This window comes from Odocoileus virginianus, chromosome 4 (assembly GCF_023699985.2).
Source record: "Odocoileus virginianus isolate 20LAN1187 ecotype Illinois chromosome 4, Ovbor_1.2, whole genome shotgun sequence".
NCBI lineage: Eukaryota > Metazoa > Chordata > Mammalia > Artiodactyla > Cervidae > Odocoileus > Odocoileus virginianus.
The window spans coordinates 12741522-12759942 of NC_069677.1; the positions used below are offsets into that span (position 1 = coordinate 12741522).

The 18421-nt window shown below is 38.9% G+C and overlaps 1 protein-coding gene across 2 annotated transcripts in view; it reads left to right on the forward strand.

The window, feature by feature from the left end:
• The window catches only part of IQCG (IQ motif containing G), a 42755-nt gene that overhangs the window by 23357 nt on the left and 977 nt on the right, over window positions 1-18421 (forward strand). For both annotated transcript variants that reach the window (XM_020893624.2, XM_070466142.1), the window contains exons 7-10: window positions 6708-6869; window positions 8203-8277; window positions 15232-15363; window positions 16346-16447. In XM_020893624.2, the coding sequence (XP_020749283.2) occupies window positions 6708-6869; window positions 8203-8277; window positions 15232-15363; window positions 16346-16447 (471 nt within the window). The remainder of the gene's footprint in view (window positions 1-6707; window positions 6870-8202; window positions 8278-15231; window positions 15364-16345; window positions 16448-18421) is intronic.

Here is an 18421-nt window from a genome sequence, read left to right on the forward strand (position 1 = left end):
AAAAAAGATATTTATATTAATATCCTTTTAAGACTCCAAACCAAATAGTATCAAAAGAGACCTCAGCTTTGGCCTCTGCCAATCAAGTCCCCTATGTTACTATCACAACCCCCTTTTTTCTCTTTCTTTACATTATATTGTTGACAATATAATTTTTCCAACAAGTAACACTTGCTTGTGAAACTTACCTTCTTGGATTGTAGTCTCAGCTGTTACATTCAGGTGAAGTAAAACTAAAGTAGAATATCACTCATATTTTGATCATCAGCAAAGGAGTGAAACCAGGACTAGAAGACTGAAGGCAAACCTTAAACAAAAAACAACTGGAAAGATGAAATCAAGTAAAATCTCTAGAGTTACTGAAGAACTGGTGGTCAAGTCAAGGTTGGAAAACAAGAAGACAGGAAGTACATGGATATGGGAGACCTGTGGGTCAGAAAATGATGCCAGCAATTAAGGTGGCAGGCTTGAGTGTGTGAAAGTATGTGTGGAGATCACTGGAATGTGAGGGAATAATTGAGTTATGAAGCTTCCTACTGGAAGTGAAGAGGAACTTAAGAGTCTCTTGATTAAGGTGAAAGAGGACAGTGGAAAAATTAGTTTAAAACTCAACATTTAAAAAACAAAGATCATGGCATCCAGTCCCATCACTTCGTGGCAAATAGATGGGGAAAAATTGGAAACAGTATCAGATTTCATTTTCTTGGGCTCCCAAATCAATGTGGACAGTGACGGCAGCTATGAAATTAAAAAATGCTTGCTCCTTGGAGGAAAAGCTATGACAAACCTAGACAATGTATTAAAAAAAGCAGAGACATTACTTTGTCAACAAAGGTCCGTCTAGTCAAGGCTATGGTTTTTCCAGTAGTTGTGTATGGATGTGAGTTGGACTATAAAGAAAGCTGAGCGCTGAAGAATTGATGCTTTTGAACTGTGGTGTTGGAGCAGACTCTTGAGAGTCCCTTGGACAGCAAGGAGATCAAACCAGTCAATCCTAAAGGAAGTCAATCCTGAATATTCACTGGAAAGACTGATGCTGAAGCCAAAGCTTTAAATGGTTTGACTACCTGATGCAAAAAGCCGACTCGTTGGGAAAAAACCCTGTTGCTAAGAAAGATTCAGGGCAAGAGGTGAAAGGGGCGACAGAGGATGAAATGGTTGGATGGCATTATCAACTCGATGGACATGAGTTTGAGCAAATTCAGGAGATAGTGAAGGACAGAGAAGCCTGGTGTGCTATAGTTCATGGGGTCAGAAAGAGTTGGACACGACTTAGCAACTGAATAACAACAGCAACCTCTAATGAAACCGTTGAAGACAGTTAGGTCTTTGTAATTCTCAACTTACAAGATTTTTCTAGCCAGAATCAGGACTTTAGTTTCACTTTGCTTCTTCTTAGAGTCAGTATAGTTCAGTTCAGTTCAGTCACTCAGTTGTGTCTGACTTTTTGTGACACCATGGACTACAGCACGCCAGGCTCCCCTGTCCATCACCAATTCCCAGAGTTTACTCAAACTCAGGTCCATTGAGTCAGTGATGCCATCCAACCATCTCATCCTCTGTTGTCCCCTTCTTCTCCTGCCTTCAATCGTTGCCAGCATCAGGGTCTTTTCAAATGAGTCAGTTCTTCGCATCATGTGGCCAAAGTATTGGAGTTTCAGCTTCAGCATCAGTCCTTCCAGTGAATATTCCTGACTGATTTCCTTTAGGATGGATCAGTTGGATCTCCTAGCTGTCCAAGGGACTCTCAAGAGTCTTCTCCACCACCACAGTTCAAAAGCATCTATTCCTTGGCTCTCACCTTTATAGTCCAACTCTCACAACCACACATGGCTACTGGAAAAACCATAGCTTTGACTAGATGGACCTTTGTTGGCAAAGTACTGCCTGTACTTTTTAATATGCTGTCTAGGTTGGTCATAGCTTTTCTTTGGAGCAAGCATCTTTTAATTTCATGACTGCAGTCACCATCTGCAGTGATTTGGGAGCCCCCCAAAATAAAGTCTGTCACTGTTTCCATTATTTCCCCATCTATTTACCATGAACTGATGGAACCAGATACCATGACTTTATTTTCCTGAAAGTTGAGTTTTAAACCAGCTTTTCCACTTTCCTCTTTCACTTTTATCACAAGGTTTTTCATTTCTTCGCTTTCTGCCATAAGGTTGATGTTATCTGAAAATCTGACATTATTGATATTTCTACTGGAAATCTTGATTCCAGCTTGTGCCTCATCTAGCCCAGTGTTTGTCATGATGTAGTCTGTGTATAAGTTAAATAAGCAGGGTGACAATATACAGCCTTGACATACTCCTTTCTCAATTTGGAACCAGTCTGTTGTTCCAGGTCCAGTTCTAACTGTTGCTTCCTGACGTGCATACAGATTTCTCAAGAGGCAGGTCAGGTGGTCTGGTATTCCCATCTCTTTCAGAATTTTCCCCAGTTTATTGTGATCCACACAGTCAAAGGCTTTGGCGTAGTCAATAAAGCAGAAATAGATATTTTTCTGGAACTCGCTTGCTTTGTTGATGATCCAACGGATGTTGGCAATTTGATCTCTGGTTCCTCTTCCTTTTCTCAATCCAGCTTGAACATCTGGAAGTTGACAGTTCACTTGTTGTTGAAGCCTGGCTTGTAGAATTTTGAGCATTCCTTTACTAGTGTGTGAGATGAGTGCAATTGTGCAGTAGTTTGAACATTCTTTGGCATTGCCCTTTTTGGGATTGGAATGAAAACTGACCTTTTCCAGTCCTGTGGCCACTGCTGAGTTTTCCAAATTTGCTGGCATACTGAGTGCAGCACTTTGACAGCATCATCTTTCAGGATTTTTTTTTTCATTCTTTTTATTTATTTTTATTAGTTGGAGGCTAATTACTTTACAATATTGTAGTGGGTTTTGTCATACATTGACGTGAATCAGCCATGGATTTACATGTATTCCCCATCCCAATCCGCCTCCCACCTCCCTCTCTACCCACTCCTTCTGGGTCTTCCCAGTGCACCAGGCCTGAGCACTTGTCTCATGCATCCAACCTGGGCTGGTGATCTGTTTCACCCTAGATAATATACATGTTTCAATGTTGTTCTCTCGAAACATCCCACCCTCGCCTTCTCCCACAGAGTCCAAAAGTCTGTTCTGTACATCTGTATCTCTTTTTCTGTTTTGCATATAGGGTATCATTACCATCTTTCTAAATCCCATATATATGTGTTAGTATGCTGTAATGTTCTTTATCTTTCTGGCTTACTTCACTCTGTATAATGGGCTCCAGTTTCATCCATCTCATTAGAACTGATTCAAATGAATTCTTTTTAATGGCTGAGTAATATTCCATGGTGTATATGTACCACAGCTTCCTCATCCATTCATCTGCTGATGGGCATCTAGGTTGCTTCCATGTCCTGGCTATTATAAACAGTGCTGCGATGAACATTGGGGTGCACGTGTCTCTACCAGATCTTTCAGGATTTGAGATAGCTCAGCTGGAATTCCATCACCTCCACTAGCTTTGTCTGTAGTGAGGCCCACTTGACTTCCCATTCCAGGATGTCTGGCTCTAGGTGAGTGATCACACCATCATGATTATTTGGGTCGTGAAGATCTTTCTTGTATAGTTCTTCTGTGTATTCTTGCCACCTCTTCTTAATATCTTCTGCTTCTGTTAGGTCCCTACCATTTCTGTCCTTTATTAAGCCCATCTTTGCATGAAATGTTCCCTTGGTGTCTCTAATTTTCTTGAAGAGATCTCTAGTCTTTCCCATTCTATTGTTTTCCTCTATTTCTTTGCACTGATCACTGAGGAAGGCTTTCTTATCTCTCCTTGCTATTCTTTGGAACTCCGCAATCAAATGGGTATATGTTTCCTTTTCTCCTGTGCCTTTCACCTCTTCTTTTCACAGCAATTTGTAAGTCCTCCTCAGAAAGCCATTCTGACTTTTTGCATTTCTTTCTCTTGGGGATGGTCTTGATCCCTGTCTCCTGTACAATGTCACGAACCTCCGTCCATAGTTCTTCAGGCACTCTGTCTATCAGATCTAATCCCTTGAATCTATTTCTCACTTTCACTGTATAATCATAAGGGATTTGATTTAGGTCATACCTGAATGGTCTAGTGATTTTCCCTACTTTCTTCAATTTAAGTCTGAATTTGGCAATAAGGAGTTCATGATCTGAGCCACAGTCAGCTCCCGGTCTTGTTTTTGCTGACTGTATAGATCTTCTCCACCTTTGGCTGCAAAGAATATAATCAATCTGGTTTCGGTGTTGACCATCTGGTGATGTCCATGTGTAGAGTCTTCTCTTGTGTTGTTGGAAGAGGGTGTTTGCTATGACCAGTGCATTCTCTTGGCAAAACTTTATTAGCTTTTGCCCTGCTTCATTCTGTACTCCAAGGCCAAATTTGCCTGTTCTTCCAGGTACTTCTTGACTTCCTGCTTTTGCATTCCAGTCCCTTATAATGAAAAGGACATATTTTTTGGGTGTTAGTTCTAGAAGATCTTGTAGATCTTCATAGAAGACTGATCAAATTCAGCTTCTTCAGAATTACTGGTCAAGGCATCAACTTGGATTACTGTGATATTGAATGGTTTGCCTTGGAAATGAAGAGAGATCATTCTATCGTTTTTGAGATTGCATCCAAGTACTGCACTTTGGACTTTTTTGTTGACTATGATGCTACTCCATATCTTCTAAGGGATTCTTTCCCACAGTAGTAGATATGATGGTCATCTGAGTTAAATTCACCCATTCCAGTCCATTTTAGTTCGCTGATTCCTAAAATGTCGACATTCACTCTTGCCATCTCCCGTTTGACCTCTTCCAATTTACCTCTATTCATGGACCTAACATTCCAGGTTCCTATGCAATATTGCTCTTTACAGCATTGAACCTTGCTTCCATCACCAGTCACATCCACAGCTGGGTGGTGGTGTTTTTTGCCTTGGCTCCATCTCTTCATTCTTTCTGGCGTTATTTCTCCACTGATCTCCAGTAGCATGTTGGGCACCTCCCAACCTGGGGAGTTCATCTTTCAGTGTCCTATCTTTTTGTCTTTTCATACTGTTCATGGGGTTCTCAAGGCAAGAATACTGAAGTGGTTTGCCATTCCCTTCTCCAATGGATCACATTCTATCAGACCTCTCCACCATGACCCATCCGTCTTGGGTGGCCCCACACGGCATGGCTTAGTTTCATTGAGTTAGACAAGGCTGTGGTCTGTGTGATCAGATTAGTTAGTTTTCTGTGATTGTGGTTTTCAGTCTGTCTGCCCTCTGATGGAGAAGTATAACAGGCTTATGGAAGCTTCCTGATAAAAGAGACTGACTGAGTCGGAGTCAGTACAGTGTTCTAATATCAACAGAGTTTCAAATTCTTTTAGCTTATGGAAGATATATCTCTATATCTATCTATGTATCTATATTTTCAGTTGTGCAGCATTCAAAATTTAAGGAAAATGAGAATTCCTAGGCCCAATGGGGGAAATAACTCCTTCTTGGAATCCTATTCTGAGAGTATCTTTCTAGTGCTATATACCTTAGTGGCAGCTCCAGCATTGGAAAACAGTATGGAGATCCCTCAAAAAATTAAGAATAGAACTACCATATGATTCAGCTATTCTACTTCTGGGTAGTTATCCAAAGAACATGAAGACACTAATTCAGAAAGGTGTATATACCCCTGTGTTCCTTGCAGCATTATTCACAACAGCCAAGATAAGGAAACAACCTATATTCACATTGACAGGTAAATGGATAAAGAAGGTGTGGTACATGTTTACAACAGTATATAGACAATGGATACTTCCTAGCCATACAAAGATGGAATCTTGCTATTTTTGACAACATGGATGGACATTGAGATTATCATGCAAAGTGAAATAAGTCAGATAAAGAAAGATAAATACTGTATAATTTCACTCATATGTGGAATCTGAAACAAACAAAAATAGATGAACAAACCAAACAAAAACAAACATGTAGAACAGAGTAGTCGGTACCAGAAGAGGAAAGGGTTGGGGGTAAGAAATGGGTAAAGCAGGTGGGGGGGGATCAACTATATGGTGACAGATGGAAGCTAAATTTTTGGTGGTGAGCACATTATAACTTATACAGAAGTTGAAATATTAATATAATGTTGCACACATGAAGCTTATGTAATGTTATGTATATAAACTAATGTTAATGCAATTAAAAAAGAAAAGAAGTTGCCAAGCACTTTGTAACCTGGGAAGAATTTTCAAACACATTGTCAATTAATCCTTATAATTACTTGCTAAGATATTTCAGGCAGGGTGGATATTAATGTTTCTATTTTAAAGAAGGTGAGACAGAGAGTATAACTGACATGTCCTAATTCACACAATTGGCGGGGCTTGGGTGCAAAGTTAGGTCTTTTGATCATTTATTTAGTCCATGCTCTTTCCACTAAAATGAAATAGTAATGGGGAATCTGTGTGGATACAGGATACCCAAATAGTGTGCCTAGGGAAGAATCTCACAGTCTTAAACTACTTGTTTTTCATTTTCATTAATACTATCCATGATTATTGGGTAAATTTCTCCTAGTGTGATAGCAGAAAAACAGATCCAGTTTCCTGTTGATACAGGGAAGTTTTGTACTTTTGTAAGGACAAAAGCTTAAGCTGCTGACTGAGCTGAGTGCAGGTAGAATGCATTTTAATTTAGAAATCTGATCTTAACCTCTACAGAATCGGAATGAATATATTGCTCACCTCAAGGACCAGTTGCAAGAGATGAAGGCAAAAACCAACATGGAGAATCGCTATATGAAGAGAAACACAGAACTGCAGATTTCCCAGACCCAGAAAAAATGTAGCAAAACAGAAGAGCTCTTGCTGGAAGAGATTGAGGTGATCACTGTTAATTAGGAATGAATCTAGTGACTGGCTTTCAAGCTGTCGCTCCCGATATTTCAGCTGACAAAGGAGGTATGAGAGGGAGACTTCCCTGATCATTGTTCTCTCTCTCCAGCAACCCTAACATTTGAGGTTAAAGACAAAAATAGGATGAAGACTTGCTTTTTTACAAGCAGAGATTCTGATGGGGAATAGCCTACATCTCCTGATTTTTTGTAAGGACTTTGAAATTGGTTGTACTTTCTTCTCTTGGTCACTTTATCCTTATTTTATGAAGCCACTTGCCATTTCTTCTGGTAATTACAGGGAGAGGTCAAAACAAGGTACTCAGTAACTGCAGGTTTTTGCTGCTACTTTTCTTACCCAACCAGTATTTTTCATCCCGCCATTAAGAAATACAAAATTTAGAGAGCTGAACTTCATGCACACCTAAATTTATATTAATAGATATGAAAAGTCACATTGAAAAGTATCAGTAGAAAGAAACAAGGGTAGACCCTCATTTTAGAGGAGGGTCCCCTTGCATGGAGCACATTCAGTTCATTCAGAGCAGTGTTTAAGAAATTTTGCCCTTAAGTCATAGAAATAACCTACTTCAAATAACATACATTTACATTAAGTAGACTCAAAACTTATTTCCAGATTTCTTTAAATCATACCCTCTCTTAAAGACATTTAATTTAAAATTTTAACATCTCTTTATATATCTCAGTACCAAACTTGTCGTATTCTACTTAGAACTACAAATTTTCATTTCCAAATTACAAATAGTAACATGTTGTATACTTCCTGGAAACTTTTTCTAAAAAGAATCATTTGTGGAGGAGGCTAAATGGCTAAAAGAACAAGATGCTGGTGAGAAGGAGCAAACCTTAGTCAAGCATGTCATCTGCATGCAGTAGGAGGACTCCTTTCTTTGAGTCCCCTGCTTATCAGAAAGCTTATTTCCCAAGTGTGGCTTAAGACTAGGACAGCAAACATTTTTTTTTGCCCTCTGGAATATCCTTTTGTAGGACTGAGAACCCTGTGCCCTTGAAGCACTGTTTCTCTCTTTAAATGGACATCACTTTCCAGGCAACAGGATTATGGTCCTCTTGCTCTGGGCTGTTGCCTGTGCCTAGCACAGTGCCAGACATGACTCAGATGTGTTGTGAACATGAATTGAATTCAGGGAAACGGAATTGCTGCTCTGGAGGAATACCGTGGAATTCTTAGGATCCCAACTGATAGGGAAAACTTGTACTACTGTCACAGCTATACCCCTAATCTTGAGAACTCATTTCCAGCCCTGTTGGGAAGAAATCTGATGTTGGTTTGTTATTTACAGAAAATACGGCTGAAAACTGAAGAAGAGAACCAAATTCATGCAGAGATTGAAGTGTTCCTTAGAAAGGAGCAGCAGGTGGGTCCCCAAACCTTTCTTATCCTCTGAAGTGTTTGTTTCCCACTTACAAAATGCCAAGGACAGCAAAACAATTTTTTTTAAGGAAAGAAAAATTGACCGTAATCGTACCAGCCTAATAAAAGAGCTATCTAGCCCATGTTTTCTGTATAAGTTATCCATCTGGATAAATGTTTTATAAAGCTGTAATTTGAGTATAGGTAAAATTTTGTCCTTTACCTTTATCACTTAGTATTATATAAGGCACTGTTTTCTTATTCCTATATTGCCTCATAGTCATAATTTTAAATTTCCTGATTTTTTAAAATTCTAAAAATAGCATTCTTAGTTGTGTGAAGATTTTTTTAAATTGCCAATTGTTTTTTCACCCTTTTTTTTCATTTTACTATAGTCTCCTTATAAAATAATTTTAAATGGTTTTATAATGTTCCACAGAGTAGTTATTCTATAATTTATTTGTTACTCTTTGTTCTGGATATTTAGGTTATTTTCAAAGTTTCATTATTGTAAATAATGCAGTAGTGAAAAGTTGGCCCAAATTACTGTTTTCTTCATTGCAATTATTTGCTAAAAGTAAATCTCAAGCATGAGATTATTATTTGAGAGACTGTTATTTTGTGACTTTTGATAAATATTGCTAGTAGTCTGTTTTACACTGACATCAGCAATGGATACAGGTACTAATTTGAAGGTATCCTCAGTGGAACTAACTGCTTTAGATTTTTTTTTGAAGTCTGCTAGTTTAATAAGTTGTTTTATTTTGCATTTTTTTTTTTTGCTTACTAATGGAATTGGCCATTTTTTCCACATATTTATTTACTCATTTTATTTTTTATTGTGTGAATTATGAAATTATTCATATAATTATATAAATTATGTGACTGAAATGGTTTGAATTAGTATTTCCAACTAGTAACAAAACAAGCTGAATGGAAGGAACCTTTCAAAGTATCTCTGTTGGCTGAATAAGGAAAAAAATTTCCAGCTTACTCATGGTATGGCCTCCCTTTGAGAAAGCTGATGAAGTTTTAGTAAATAATTCCAAATTGTGGTTAAAGTAAATGATTTCTAGATGTTGTCTCACAGGGCTTTACTGAAAAACATATCAGTAGGCTATTAGAACCCATACCCCTGCAATTTCAGGATTATGAATCATGTTACCTACCTCAAATGTTAGATATAGATCAAGTACTTGATAACAGTAAGATGAGTTGGTAGATAAATGGATGTTGGATGGATAAAGTTAGTGTTACCCAGATCTTCAGCCTAATAACATAAGCAATACATAGATACTTTTTAATGAAAAATTTGAAACAGTGCAGAAATATATAGATTTTAAAAACCGAAATCTCTCTTAATTACTCCCTTTTCAAGTATTTCTTCCATATATTTTTCTTTTCATGTATGTTCTTGTGTATATACCTAAATGGTTACTTAGTATTTATTTATTTATATTTGTTTTTGACATAAATTGGATCATAGTATATATTTTTTCCCAGACCCAGTTTTTTAAAAAATTTGCATTGTCTTTAATTTTTTCTAAAGCAGTATACTTGCTGTATAATATGCCAAAGAGGGGATATACCAAGGTTTAGGCAACCGTCTTTCTCTCAGTGGACATGCATCTAAGTGCATGGTATATGGAAAGGCTATTCATTTTTGTATATTGTTCTAGATTCCTTATGTCCCCTCATATTAGTCCCCTTATTCCTTATGTCCCCTCATATTAGTCCCCTCATGTCCATTGAGTCGGTGATGCCATCCATCCATCTCATCCTCTGTCATCCCCTTCTCCTCCTGCCTTCAATCTTTGCCAGCATCAGGGTCTTTTCAAATGAGTCAGCTCTTCTCATCAGGTGGCCGAAGTATTGGAGTTTCAGCTTCAACATCAGTCCTTCCAATGAACACCCAGGACTGATTTCTTTTAGGATGGACTGGTTGGATCTCCTTGCAGACCAAGGAACTCTCAAGAGTCTTCTCCAACACCACAGTTCAAAAGCATCAATTCTTTGGCGCTCAGCTTTCTTTATAGTCCAACTCTCACATCCATACATGACTACTGGAAAAACCATAGCCTTGACTAGACAGACCTTTGTTGGCAAAGCAATGTCTCTGCTTTTCAATATGCTGTCTAGGTTGGTCATAAATTTTCTTCCAAGGAATAAGCGTCTTTTAATTTCAAGGCTGCAGTCACCATCTGCAGTGATTTTGGAGTCCCCCAAAATAAAGTCAGCCACTGTTTCCCCATCTATTTGCCATGAAGTGATGGGACCAGATGCCATGATCTTAGTTTTCTGAATGCTGAGCTTTAAGCTAACTTTTTCACTCTCCTCTTTCACCTTCATCAAGGGGCTCTTTAGTTCTTCTTTTTCTGCCATAAGGGTGGTGTCATCTGCGTATCTGAGGTTATTGGTATTTCTCCTGGCAATCTTGATTCCAGGTTGTGCTTCTTCCAGCCCAGCATTTCTCATGATGTACTCTGCGTATAAATTAAATAAGCAGGGTGACAACATACAGCCTTGACATATTCCTTTCCTGATTTGGAACCCGTCTGTTTTTCCATGTCCAGTTCTAACTGTTGCTTCCTGACGTGCATACAGATTTCTCAAGAGGCAGGTCAGGTGGTCTGGTATTCCCATCTCTCAGAATTTTCCCCAGTTTATTGTGATCCACACAGTCAAAGGCTTTGGCGTAGTCAATAAAGCAGAAATAGATGTTTTTTCTGGAATTCTCTTGCTTTTTTGATGATCCAGCGGATGTTGTCAATTTGATCTCTGGTTCCTCTGCCTTTTCTAAAACCAGCTTGAACATCTGGAAGTTCACTGTTCATGTATTGTTGAAGCCTGGCTTGGAGACTTTTGAGCATTCCTTTACTAGTGTGTGAGATGAGTGCAATTGTGCAGTAGTTTGAGCATTCTTTGGCATTGCCTTTCTTTGGGATTGGAATGAAAATTGACCTTTTCCAGTCCTGTGGCCACTGCTGAGTCTTTCAAATTTTCTGGCATATTGAGTGCAGCACTTCCACAGCATCATATTTCAGGATTTGAAATAGCTCAACTGGAATTCCATCAGCTCCACTAGCTTTGTTTGTAGTGATGCTTCCTAAGACCCACTTGACTTCACATTCTAGGATGCCTGGCTCTAGGTGAGTGATCACACCATTGTGATTATTTGGGTCATGAAGATCTTTCTTGTATAGTTCTTCTGTGTATTCTTGCCACCTCTTCTTAATATCTTCTGCTTCTGTTAGGTCCCTACCATTTCTGTCCTTTACTATGCCCATCTTTGCATGAAATGTTCCCTTGGTGTCTCTAATTTTCTTGAAGAGATCTCTAGTCTTTCCCATTCTATTGTTTTCTTCTATTTCTTTGCACTGATCACTGAGGAAGGCTTTCTTATCTCTCCTTGCTATTCTTTGGAACTCTGCATTCAAATGGGTATATGTTTCCTTTTCTCCTGTGCCTTTTACCTCTTCTTTTCACAGCTATTTGTAAGGCCTCCTCAGATAGTCATTCTGATTTTTTGCATTTCTTTTTCTTGGGGATGGTCTTGATCCCTGTCTCCTGTACAATGTCACGAACCTCTGTCCATAGTTCATCAGGCACTCTGTCTGTCAGATCTAATCCCTTGAATCTATTTCTCACTTTCACTGTATAATCATAAGGGATTTGATTTAGGTCATACGTGAATGGTCTAGTGGTTTTTCCTACTTTCTTCAATTTAAGTCTGAATCTGGCAATAAGGAGTTCATGATCTGAGCCACAGTCAGCTCCTGGTCTTGTTTTTGCTGACTGTATAGATCTTCTCCACCTTTGGCTGCAAAGAATATAATCAATCTGGTTTCGGTGTTGACCATCTGGTGATGTCCATGTGTAGAGTCTTCTCTTGTGTTGTTGGAAGAGGGTGTTTGCTATGACCAGTGCGTTCTCTTGGCAAAACTTTATTAGCTTTTGCCCTGCTTAATCCTTTACTCCAAGGCCAAATTTGCCTGTTCTTCCAGGTACTTCTTGACTTCTTACCTTTGCCTTCCAGCCCCCTATAATGAAAAGAACATCTTTTTTGGGTGTTAGTTCTAAAAGGTCTTGTAGGTCTTCGTAGAACCATTCAACTTCAGCTTCTTAGTTAGGGGAATACCTGCATCCTTGAAAAGCCCTGTGATTGCTTTCTTATGTAGGCCGTGTAAGACCATGGGTGGTGATACCACTCCTGATTTCAGTGGAGTTGATAGGATCATGAGTGTCAGAGGACATGTGGCTGCACTTAACTACAGGGAGGTACTGGGATAAAGCATTACTTGATCTATACAACAGAGAAAAAGTCCAAATCTAGTAGCTAAAAACTTGATTTGAGTCACCACAATGAAGAGTCATGGCCTCTCACCCAGTTTCCAAACGAAATAAATTCACAGACCCAGAGCCCCTTAACTGAGGGCAGCAGGTCCCTCTGAAGGTGAACTCAGCAGCAATTGTTCACTTGTACAAGTAATGCAAGTGAATCTTCCTCTAAGCCTTACCCAAGGGACCTACTTATTAGAGTGAGTATAACTGGAAAAAAGAAAATACCCAGACCTTTTGAGGTTACTAAACATTGGCTCTGAATTTATACTAATTCCTGGGGATTCAAGACAACACTGTGGACCCTCTCAAAATGGGTAATTATGATGGTCAGGTGATAGATGAAGACTTAAGTCTGATTTACTCTGGGCTCATTTTGCTGTGGATTCACCTTGTGGTTATTTTCCCCAGTTACTGAATATATGGTTGGAGGAAGACATACTTGGTAACAGAATTTTCACCTTGGCTCCTGATTCATGGAGTGAGGACCATTATGATAGGAAGGGCCTAGTAGAAGCCTTTGGGCCTTCCCATCCCTACCAAGATAGTGAACATAAGCAGTACTGTAGTCTCAGTGTAACTGCTGAAATTAATGCCAACATCAAAGGCTTCAAAGTGGAGATAATGACATTTGTCACATTCCCATTCAAGTCTGCTATTTGGCCTGTACGGTTGAATGATCTTGGAGAGTGACTGTGGACTAATGTAAATATAATCAAACGGTGACTCCAACTGCAGATACTGTTCCAGATGTCATATCTTTGCTGGAGAAAATCTTGAACGGCAGCTATTAACTTGACTAAACCCCCTGTCTCCAAACTCATTTGGAAAAACTGCAGAAGCAGTTTACTTTTACCTGGCTGGGCCAGCAGTACACACTCACAGTCACATTAGGGCTGTGTCATTTCTGCTTTCTCTGCCACATTATGGTCTGCAGAGATTATCGCCTGCTTTGACTTTCCACAAGACACCCTAGTAGTTTACTGCATTATGCTGATTGTATCTGATGAACAAAAGAAGCAAGGATTTTAGATGAGTTAGTGAGACACATGAATTAGAAGGTGAGAGACAAACTAGTTTTGATACTAATTCTGTATCATTATCATTCAGTTTGGGGACAGAAACCACATTGGTAATTTGAGCAGGGAACATATTAAAGAAGAATCATTAACTGCTAATAAGGGATTGGCTAAAAAGGAGGGATACAAGAGAACTCTAGGGCTGGAGGACAGTATCCAAGAGAGGAATAAACAGATATTTGCTTTGTTGCCTGGGTCAGAGCTGGTTTACAGCTAGTGGGGTAAAACTGGCAAGCAGGGAACTATAGACTGTGTTTGGCAAGCAAGACTCTGTCTGCTGTGTTAGTAAAACTTGGTGAACAAGTGCCATCGAGTATGTCACATCCATGACACCATCAGCTGTGCCCAGAAACAAAGGAGGAAGCACATGGGAACCAAGGGGAGAAGCTCTTTTGTCATGTCCCTCTACCACCTTCTCCTGACAAAGCTGAATATTGTGCCAGTTTGCAGAAAGAAGTGTTGGTTGCAATCATCCAGTTTTACAAAGCTGGTCAGTGAAGGATGATTTGGAATTGAGAGGCAATAAATTGATAACTGACACAAATGGGGATTTTATGACATTTGGGCTGTAGGTTTATGGTAGGTAAACCTTATCACGTTAATAAAGTTTCCTTTTAGTCAAATCTTGCTAAGTTTTTTTGTTTTTTCTTAATCAGGAATGAAGATTGAGTTTTATGAGATGGATTTTTTTTTAATCCATTGAGAAGATATGATTTCTTTTAATGTGTTAATAAGTTAAAATACATTAATAGACTTGTTGATGTTGAATCATCTTTAAATTTGGGGGATAAATCTACTTTGTTCATAATTTGTGATTCTTTTACTAGACTGTTAGAATTGTAGATTTTTATTTTGTATTTATGTATTCCATAAATGAGCTTATTCTATAGATTTATTTTTGGTGCTTCTTTGTTTTACTGTGATCAGTTATGCTAGCTAACTTAATAGAAATAGAACAAAATAGATTATTACCTGTTCCTTCAAACTGGTAAAATTCAGTCATAAACAGTCTGGTTGGGTAAAGGAGAGATGTTTGGCTCCCCTTTCTGTTTCTTTAATGATTATTGATGTCTTTACTTAAAAAAAAAAAAAACTCTTTTTGAGTCATTTTTGGTAAGTTATGTCTTCCTGGAAATAATCCATTTCATCAAAACATTCATTTTGAATTTATTAGTACAAAGATATGCGCTGTAGTCTCTTACAATTTAAAGTTTCTTTTATTTCTGAACTTCTCTTTTCCATCCTTTATTTTAAAAAGTTTGTGTCTTCTCTGTTTATTGCTAAGACTTGTCAAAGGTTTGCCCACATTTTAATGTTTTTTTCTTTTCCAAATAGAAGCTTCAGCATCCCTGAAGTTTCCCTCCCGCCCCATTCCCAATCAATAAACCAACAATCCCCCCCGAAGTAACCATTATTCTGACTTCTTTCCCTGTAGAACAGTCATGCTTGTTCTTGAACCTCATATACATGATTTCATACAGCATATACTGTTTCATGTCTGGCCACATTTTAATGTTTGTTTTTTTTTTTCTTCCAAATAGAAGCTTGAGGAGAAGCTAGAGTTCTGGATGGAGAAATTTGATAAGGACACAGAAATGAAACAGAATGAACTAAATGCCCTCAAATCTGCTAAGGCCAGTGACTTAGCACACCTTCAAGAACTTGCAAAGACGGTAAGGAAGGGGGAGTCTCAATGGCATTAAGGCAGAGCACGGAGGAGTGGGTGGGAGCTAAGCTGCAGTAGCTGGGGTACAATTTTTGTTCACAAAGTGGATGTGTGCCTATCAACCACTGGGATTTTCTGATGATGATGATGATGATGATGATGATGTCCTCATTGATGGGACAATAACAGCAGGAGCTGACACTTGATAGGGCTTAATCTGGCCTGGGCACTTTTCTAGTATTTTACTTTTTTTTTTTTCCAGTCGTTCAAGTCGTGCCCAACTCTTTGTGACCCCATGGACTATACAGCCCATGGACTTCTCCAGGCCAGAATACTGGAGTGGGTAACCTTTCCCTTCTCCAGGAGATCTTCCCAACCCAGGGATCAAACCCAGCTTTACATACATAACTTATTTTAACACTATCCAAAACCCCTTGAGCTAGATACTGTTTTAATTTCTACTTTAAGATCTCTGAAGATAATTTATAAATGATTTGTAAAAACCTTCTGATTATGGTTTCATCATTGAATAAGTGTAGAACTTCTCAAATTTCTTTTAAAGGATGGTTATTTGTAGGTGTGCCTTGTTAGTTTTTTATTAGATTATTTTGATGTCATTAGCCACATATCAAGTTAGTATTTCATTTTTATTAGAAGACTTTAAAACAAATTCAAGCTGAAAAAATTCGGGGGACAATTATAAAGCTTATGTGAATACTGACAATATAGGAATCAAGTAAATTTTTTCTTTTTTGGAGGGTTTAATTTGGTATGGTTCACTTTAAAGTTTTTTATTAAAAATGTAGCTCTGGGGAGTTCTCTGGTGGCCTAGTAGTTAGAATTCTGGGCTTTCACTGCCTTGGCCCTGGGCTCAGTCCCTGGTGGGAGAACTGAGACCCTGCAAGTGATGTGGCGTGAACAAAAGCAGGTCTGGGTGGGCCACATCTTGGCTGGGTCCTGTAACACACGATTAATGTCTACTTTTGCAGATAAGGGAATATGAACAAGTCATCATTGAAGATCGTATAGAAAAGGAGAAGACCCGGAAGAAGAGAGAACAGGATGACTTGGAACTGAGGAGCATCATAAAGGTAAAAAATCATACTTTGCATCTTGGGGCCTTTTCAATTCTGTAACTGGCCGAACACTGAGGAATGCAAAGCACCTCTTGTTTATTATCAAACACAGAGCAGGAGATCTATGAGGAAGCATGACCTAATCATTGGAATTTGGCATAGTCCATGGTGCAGGGAGACAGTTAAGAGGACATGTCCCCCAGTTTTTAATCTGGGAAAGAAAAGGTGGTTAACAGTGGAAGCAAAGCCTAGAACTTGTGCCCAGAGGTCAAACTTATAAATACTATTTCTAATCAATAGAGCCCTTAGAAGAATTTTTTAATATCCCACTGCTTCTTAAGATCCTATTTATGTTAGCCCAGACTATCTGCTAGGTTTTGATAAGACCTTTTCTCAAAAAAGGCAAAAGGGTAAGTAGTAGTTCAGAAACAAAAGTTTTATATGAACTTGTATTTATTAGTGATGATGAAACTGGCAAGTCAGATTTTGGGAAATATTTTCAAGCAAATATAACATCAGCTGCACTGAAACTGTACTGTTGAGGATTGCCCTTCTCTCTGAAAGAGTATCTGCTGAGACCCTGTGGTGTGCAAACTGGTTTGGGATGTATATTAGGGGGTGAACTAAGGAAGTAAGCTTTAAAGTGTAATACATTCAGGACCAGGTATTTAAACCCAAACTTGAGCTTTCCATTAGGAGAGAGTCACATGTATAGTTAGCAAGTGTTTATTGAGCTTCTATGGTGTTTTCTATTTGTTGAGTTTCCTCGATTTAGAGCAAAACTAAGAAAAAAAAGTAGCTGAAGCAGCTGAAGACCATTTCTGTTTTCATTAGTGGATTTGCTCCGTCTTTGGGGTTTAGTCTGATTTTAAAGCAGCTCAGACTGTATTCAGAACAATTGTATCTAGTGACCAAGATATTCAAGGGAGTTAACTAAATCCTTTTTGAAGGTGAGTTTTGACCCTTAAACATCTGTTTCTGCTTTATTGACTATGCCAAAGCCTTTGAATGTGTGGATCACAATACACTGTGGAAAATTCTTAAAGAGATGGGAATACCAGACCACCTGACCTGCCTCTTGAGAAACCTGTATGCAGGTCAGGAAGCAACAGAGAACTGGACATGGAACAGACTGGTTCCAAATAGGAAAAGGAGTACATCAAGGCTGTATTTTGTCACCCTGCTTATTTAATTTATATGCAGAGTACATCATGACAAACGCTGGGCTGGAAGAAGCACAAGCTGGAATCAAGATTGCCGGGAGAAATATCAATAACCTCAGATATGCAGATGACACCACCCTTATGGCAGAAAGTGAAGAAGAACTAAAGAACCTCTTGATGAAAGTGAAAGAGGAGAGTGAAAAAGTTGGCTTAAAGCTCAACATTCAGAAAACTAAGATCATGGCATCTGGTCCCATCACTTCATGGCAAATAGATGGGGCAACAGTGGAAACAGTAGCTGACTCTATTTTTCTGGGGTCCAAAATCACTGCAGATGGTGATTGCAGCCATGAAATTAAAAGACACTTAACTGCTTGGTAGGAAAGTTATGACCAACCTAGACAGAGTATTAAAAAGCAGAGACATTACTTTGTCAACAAAGGTCCGTCTAGTCAAAGCTATGGTTTTTTCCAGTAGTCATGTGTGGATGTGAGAGTTGTAGGATAAAGAAAGCTGAGTGCCAAAGAATTGATGCTTTTGAACTGTGGTGTTAGAGAAGACTCTTGAGAGTCCCTTGGACTGCAAGGAGATCCAACCAGTCCATCCTAAAGGAGCTCAGTCCTGGGTGTTCATTGGAAGGACTGATGTTGAAGCTGAAACTCCAATACCTTGGCCACCTGATGAGAAGAGCTGACTCATTTGAAAAGACCCTGATGCTGGGAAAGATTGAGGGCAGGAGGAGAAGGGGATGACAGAGGATGAGATGGATGGATGGCATCACCGACTCAATGGACATGGGTGTGGGTGGACTCCGGGAGTTGGTGAT